This window comes from Anneissia japonica, unplaced genomic scaffold, assembly GCF_011630105.1.
Source record: "Anneissia japonica isolate Jap-2015-1 unplaced genomic scaffold, ASM1163010v1 scaffold285010_len649756_cov215, whole genome shotgun sequence".
Classification (NCBI taxonomy): Eukaryota; Metazoa; Echinodermata; class Crinoidea; order Comatulida; family Comatulidae; genus Anneissia; species Anneissia japonica.
The window spans coordinates 116450-124300 of NW_022699253.1; the positions used below are offsets into that span (position 1 = coordinate 116450).

Genomic DNA, 7851 nt, shown 5'->3' on the forward strand with positions numbered 1-7851 from the left:
AGACACCCCCGCCGCCACCACCATCACCAGGCTACTACAAATACGAGGCCTACTAATAATACTGCTGCGGCTGTGGTGAGACTAAATTCTCTTTTCTTTGCTGATTACTGTACCCTTTCTTCGTTTCTGTAGCTATTGTATATTTTATTTTTCTTAGATCATTCAAATTATCATATTCTATTATTATTGACGTTGCTTTAATTATTGTTACTATCATTATAACAATAATATAATACATCTAAAATTAGGACATTGCAGATTAAAAGGTAATAATGCTTTATGAAAGAAATATGTATAGTAGAAAATGTATATAATGCTTCGAATGGCCACTGAAAACAACTAGACACGTACATGGCTTGAAGAGAGTGAATGTTTAATACAAACCTAACCAACCGTTACACTTAGTATACAATACATCACAAAATTTAAAACATGAGAGAATTTGAACATCATGTCAACACCGGACCAACAAACTACCGTTGAGGTAGCATGTGACCATCTAGTTGTCTAATAGACACGTGACCATAGTACACAAGTAAACAACCACTTCAAGGTTTATATCAGCCTTTCATTTAAACTAACTTTATACATGAAGTATTAGAATGACCAGGGAGCAGTCATGGAATGACGCCTCTCTGAAGCTGCCATTAGGCCTTTTGCATTCGTTAGAACACTTACAAATTTAAAATGCATGCCCAAATATTTAATCGTTTTAATAGCCTTTTCATCACTACAATAAGTGCCTGAATTTACACAAAATAATTAGACTGTTTTGAAATTGCAATTTTTCCCGGCGGCAAGAGAATCAAACTAGATACTAAGGTCATGAGTCTCTTTATCTCGGTAACAAAAGTTACAAATCAAATCAAAATGAATTTGAATTAGAAGCATACCATAAGCATCGTTGCTTATAACAAAAATGTTCATAACTGATGTTATGCATTTCTCCAAATTTTTATTAATAAAAATTGCACGTTAAATAGTATTAATAGTTTAATTTGATTTAAACGAAATTTTAAATATTTTTATTTTTTACTAATAGTTTTATAAAATACATTTACACCAACATGATCTCTATAGGAAATTAATTTAGAAATACAAAAATGTATATCATTTAGAGTATATTTAATCGTTTTGTTTTTACTACAATATTCGAAGTTTTGTTCGTTTGATATTTATTTTTTATCTTTATAATCTGCATAAAGGGTCAGCAAGAGGACTGATGTAATTAAACAAGGAGTCCGAACTATCTCAACTACTAATTCTTCTTTGGTGTTATATTTGTTCATTAATATATTTGTTCATTAATTTATATTAGGACACTTATAAATTTAACCAGTTAAAGGCTACATTAGGATAGGAGGCGCCTGCCTCTGAGACACACAACATTTGCCAGTTTGGGGTAAACATACACATATCTTCAGCTCGCGGCAAAGGTGTTTGGCTTAGAGTGACGAATTAATTATTTGTTCGTTTAGGCCTGTTTGTGTTTTTATTTCGAACGCCTAATAAACTGGATTATAGCGCTAGGTAACATATCACTTAGGTCTATTCGTTCAATTAAATAAATCTTTGAATGTAAGTAATAGGCCTATTAGTAAAATCAAACAAGAAACGTTTACTTCAATTTACACTTTTTATCGAAACCTGTCTTCACCCCTCATCTAACCAAACAAGAAGCAATTACCTGTGATCTGGTTGTTGGATATACATAGGGTCTGATTAATGACTACACATAGGGGTCGACTTAAGGTCAATGATGTCATGTTGATCATTGGAATTTGTTTATTAAGCACCAACACAATCATTTACTTTATTTTTAGCATTTAGTATTTGATCTGATGCTCAGTTACGTCATTAATATCTGACTGAACGACATTATAACACGTTTCTACACAAGTACATTATATACATATTTTCATGTAACATGAAAAAGAAAACAATTTAAAAATAAATGAAAATTCACCCGCAATAATGATAAACAGTTTACTATCTCCAATTGAGATAGGGTTAAACATTAAAAAGTTTTGTCGACTTTACGTCAAAAGCGCGCACACAGCACAATCTTATCCAATGGGCATTCATATGTAAAATAATAGACATTGCATTACATCCAATCATACACTTGAGAGCTCAGGATCTTTAATTGATTGAGGTGATAAGACGAAAGTTGTTTTATTATTGAATGCTGATTGGCACACAGTTACGGTACCTAAATACCCCATTGGGATTCTCCGATAGAACTTAGACTTATCCAGATGCAGAAAGATCAATATGAACTCAATTAATTATGAAGAGCGCTCATGGGTATTTCTCTGTGGACGCAAGTTTGTTTTATAGTCTAACTTCTTAACAATATGTCTGTAAGATGGTGGACTGATTTACGACAACAGATATGTTGTACTTAACGAGATGATGTTTTCTCTTGCGAGTAGGCACTCGTAATTGAAGTGCACCTTCGATTGCTAGTTAAGAGTATGTCTACACGAAGGCCACTTTATGCCGTTTAACATCTCATGTGGAGTACGACTGAAGTATATACAAACGTGTGCCTAGAAGCAAGCGATGTGAATATGTAGATCTCGTATCGAGTTCTTGTAGGTTTCCGGCTTTTACGAGGATCTAATATTTGACGTATTTTCTGCTGAATCGACTGATTCATCTAGCTCATCGAAATATTCCGTTTATAGAGGCAGCGTGATGTTCTAGTGCTTTTCTACGAAGAGCCGCGATACTCGTTCCACGCCACATATCAGCTTCTTGCGATGCACACGACATGTCGCCAGCAAATACGGTCGTATTCGTACCTGTGGGCGAGGAATTTGATAGACAACTGGCAGACGACACCCCAGGGAATGGTGTTTGATACATCGATTGCATTGCACTGTTGCCTCCCATGGAGAGCGATCCAGATAAGGGTGATCCTTGCCCTAAGTGTGGGGCGCAGCCGGGCTGTGATAATGACTGGCCTAACGTTTGTCGAGGCAGAGTAGGGGGTAGGGCAAGAGGTGGCGTGTTACCCATCTGCGACGTCATTGATGACATCACCGGCCATCGAGCGTCCGTCGAGTGGAAGTTGCAGAATGAATCTGACATCGGTGAAGGGAACTGTGGCAGTCCATGCGATGGCATCAAACCTCCAGCTGTTCGGAATACATTGGTTGTCTTCTTTCGTTTCTTCCATTTAGCACGTCTGTTCTGAAACCATACCTGAATAAATAAAGATATAATAATAATAATATATATTAATGCTTGCAGTACACCACGTAGATAGTACTGAAAAGAACTGTTGTTGTTGGTTGAGAATCTCGTCGTTTAGATTTAGTTGCTTCTATAGTCTTTAGGAGAATAATATTGCCATGCAAACCTTCAAACAATATAATAGTAAATAATACTAATAGTAATAATAATAATAATAATAATAATAATTAAATAGTAAAAAAATGTAATTCGAATACGTTAGCAAAGATTTCGTAATAATTAAGAGTCGGTACTGTTATCACATCATTGACAGCTATAATAGCAGCAATATGACTAATAATAATAATATATTATATACTGTACTTTTATTAATAATATAAATCGTTAAACATACTGATACAAGTAATAATAATAACAATAATAATATTGATAATGATAATAACAATACAGTAATGATAATTGATATTGCCATTAAACCTTTAGATTTACAAAGTCGTTGAATTTATGTAGCCGATGAACTTTGACTGATACTACACACGTAGTATGCGAGATTATATATGTCTCGTTAAATACCAATAAATACAATCTTGTCTCAACTGAATAATGAGAATCAGAAAATTTATATTCTGCTGGTTATGGTACAAGTCGTCTTTATTTCATCGTGTTCCTTGCGCACTACCGAATGATAAGATCGTTGCATCAAATGATACTTTGAACACTTAGGCCTATACACGTAGCAACTTTACTAAACCGCCACGACACCACGATTGTTAATCTATTGTAGCAGCAATTATGTATAAGTATCGTTAATTAACTTAACGAAACAAATAATGTTGTTAGTTGTGATAAATGAAAGAAAAATTATTTCGATATAGTTTAAGTTGATAATTTATTATGAAATCTTTCTTTATTAAAACTTTTAAAAATTATGGTACACCGATTGCATCCTATTGTAAGCCTATTTCATAAATTAGATGGTATTAACATTGCAATATTAGTATTTAGACATTAAAAATATCCTGTTCAATCAATAAAAAACATTTAGCTTAGTAGACCTATTAAATCGTATATTATCCATATCCACATAAAATTATATTAGTTTTACTTCTGATTTGTAATACAGACACTTCAACAATAGTTTCTTATATACACAATTTTTTTTAAAATTCAGTAGAGTATTTAATTTTCTTAGTATTTTTATAACAGGAACCGCATCGAAATGTATAAAGAAAGCTGCTAGAAAGATAGTATTAACATTTGATGTCATTCTTGTTCCCGTAATGTTATTTGTATAATTATTTGCTAACATTTTAATGTAATGTGTATTTCTGAAATTAGATTATAATCTGCAAAATTATTTGATATGAAGTATTTTAATTGTAATTTTATTTTATGTATTTGAATATTGCATAATTATACCAAGATATATACAGTTTATCCAATGTAATACGAAACTAGAAGCGACTACAAAAATGCTGATAAGAATAGATAAAATTAAGACAACTTTAAAAATAAGTAATGATCGAAAATATACATTAAATAAAGATTTAACTGTATCGATCCATCGCATGATGAATCAAATCAGTGAAATCGTGTTGGCGCGTAACTCGGATAGTCTGCAGTAACCTGTGATAGTCTGCGCCTGTCTTTAGCAACGGATGAGAGAATAAACCCGCCTGGCTTAATCATAACAGACGACGTATCTTATCTTAATGTGGCGCATAATGACATCTCGTAACTCTTTCGGCCTTTCATCTTGTTGTCATTTCCTACGTCTTCCAAGTCCATAACAATTCAAAGTTTAACGAGGCTTTCTATCTTACAGGAATGAGATGCGATTCGCGTTTAACGGAGGTTAATATTTGCGGTGAATTATTCTTCACGGGATGATTAATATTCGTGGGAGTTTAAGATCAATATCATCATTATATTTTACCGTGAAAATAAAATTTCAACGAATTGACTTTGTGTTGATGAAATCAGAGGTTATATTACACCGCAAATATTTTTCATTCGAATGCGACGTCGTTGATGTGTTCTCAGAGTCGGTTTTCGAATGTAACGACGTGATCCGAATATTAGAATCTGATACTGATAAGATGTATACTTATTTTGAAGAAAAAAATCATTGTTCAAAATGATTGCCCAAGGGGCATGTTCGCTGTCTTTACCTCGCTATCAATCCCTACAGTAGTAGGTATTAAATAAGTGAATAAATTTGACGCAATTATGTAGACCTGTCATCAGAGGCAATCGACTGTGAAAAGGGAAATAAAAAATGTGTACATTTCTATCTTCATGATAAACGTTGGCTTTGAAATCATTATTTTGCATTGATCCATATTAGGCCTATTTTTGTACCAGTAATCTTCTGCGACACGGTGTTTCCCGGGCGTTAGTGTGCGTTCTGTACTTGTGCTGCGGACATTATTGCGTTAGTAAGTTCCCTAGCGCTTTGCGAGTAGTAGATACATCACTGTCAAAAATCATGAAATTCTAGCCGCGTTGATAAAATACTTGCTAATGCTCTAACCAGAAAAATAATACCGCGGGGTATTCTTTGGCGATTCAATCTCGGCCCAACGTCTTAACTTAATGTCCTCGGCATTAATGGAGAAGACGGTGCGGATGAATTTGATGAAGTTGAATTTTGTAAAACCGACGATTGTGATTCGACAAACGACAGTGCGATAATCACCGCCAAACATCTCGGAATTCATTTGCAACTTGCGCAAACAAAATGAGGGGGTTAATCATGTAGTAGACCTAGATTACAGATGTGTCTAAAAGAATACAGACTAAAAAAAAACTCCTAAAGTGAAAAGACAAATTACCAGAAAAGTGTTGTAAAAGAAATGCTAGGACACTTATGAAAAAGGACATCGAATATGTAATCAATTGGCTTTTAAGTGAACGCTTGTTGCCCTTAAATACAGTAAATCACAATCACGTAGCTATTATATATCAGATAGGCCGTAGATAATTTTAACACATTTATATCAAATATCTCGCTTTGGAGACTGCTGAAATTGATACCGTAAATACTATTTTAAGTTAAACACGCATTAGGTCTATATAATAATGAGGAATAATTAATTTATGAGGCGTAATCAATTTAGGAAAAACTACAACAATTCTGAAATTTTTAAGAAAGGTTATGTCTGTTGATGTGTTTCTAAGGTCCTGCTTTGTGACCGTACTGGTCTGTGTAAAGTCATGTATAATACAGCCAAACTTCAGTAGCAGTAGTAGTAGTAGTAGTAGTAGTAGTAGTAGTTTTTATTGTTGTTGTTGTTGTTGTTAGTAGTAGTAGTTAGAGGAGTAGAAGTGGAGCATTGATAAAAGTATAATAGTACAGGCCACTGTGCCAATAATGTTGCTAAGAGCTGCTGTCGTTAATAAGATTAACCAGAGCAGCCTATGGGAGAATAACTGTAATAATCACCAAATGAATAACACGCATACATACATAACAGGATAACAGTTTTAATTCAGTCTAGCAAATAAACTGTTCTATCGATATAGGTTAACTTTCTAGTAAATATGGTCAGCTAAATCTATTATGATTTCATATTCATTGTGCTATTTAGCATTTGTAAATATTTTTGTGTGTGTATGTATTTGGGTATGAATTCTAAATCTGAGAGAATGAAAAATGATATTAGCCTGGACTACAACAACCCAGGCCTCCTGATATGCAGGCTTCTAAAATCAACTGGACCACTGAAACATTAAAAAAGGGAAATATACTCTTTGAGCATCTATATCGGTGAATATAATAATAATATGACAAGATCGGCAAACTAGCTTCAAGTCATCATCCTGATCTCTTCTCTCTGATGAAACCAAGTTATCCAATAATCACCAAGTCATACAACTAAGATCCTATCGAATGAAACCAACAAACGCAGACGACTCAAACAGAATCATTATACTATGGCCATTCCATACAGATTGAGCCACTTTCGCAAGTTAAACCTTTTGTCGATAAGAGGTCACCACATAATTATACAGATTTTTTTCGTCTTTACGGCTTTCATTTCAGTCGGATTATGAAGGTATTTGCTTGTTTTTTAGTGTTTTATGCCTAGCATTTTACCACCGTTCTTTAATTGCCTTCCTTGCACAAATATCTCAACAAATGCCGGTAAATCAAAGAAGCTCATTACACGAAAAGCATTCAAATTAGAGATATTACAAAACTGACGTCCCTTCACAAGATTATTTCAAGTCTCAACAACATAATGTTTAAAATCAAACAAGAATTATGATATGGATTATTTTAGAGAAGATTAACTATAAGCTTTGCACACATATTAACAATTAATGTATATATATTTAGAATAATACTATACATTTGCTTGTGTAAATAATGCATGATGATGTAATGCGGTAATTTTGGATAACTTTGAAAATATTATCAAACAATTAAATAAACATAATTATTTCTAATTACAATTGATTAACTTTGACCTAATGTCTTCAGTTACAGACGCATCGTTGATATAAATGTGTATGTGTCACTTTACAGGCAACATTATAGTTATAGTCATAGTTATAGATATTACAAAATTGTCACTGAGGATGATGGACAGTGTTTTCCGAAATCTCTTGTTCAATTTCTGACTTATCCTACATTTGGTTAATTTT

General features: G+C 33.4%; 1 protein-coding gene across 1 annotated transcript in view; it reads right to left on the minus strand.

Annotated features, from left to right (window-relative positions):
* Window positions 1-352: 352 nt before the first annotated feature.
* The window catches only part of LOC117102907 (homeobox protein orthopedia-like), a 24274-nt gene continuing 16775 nt past the window's right edge, over window positions 353-7851 (minus strand). The window contains exon 3 of the mRNA XM_033243355.1: window positions 353-3210. Within this exon, the coding sequence (XP_033099246.1) occupies window positions 2668-3210 (543 nt within the window). The 3' untranslated portion in view covers window positions 353-2667. The remainder of the gene's footprint in view (window positions 3211-7851) is intronic.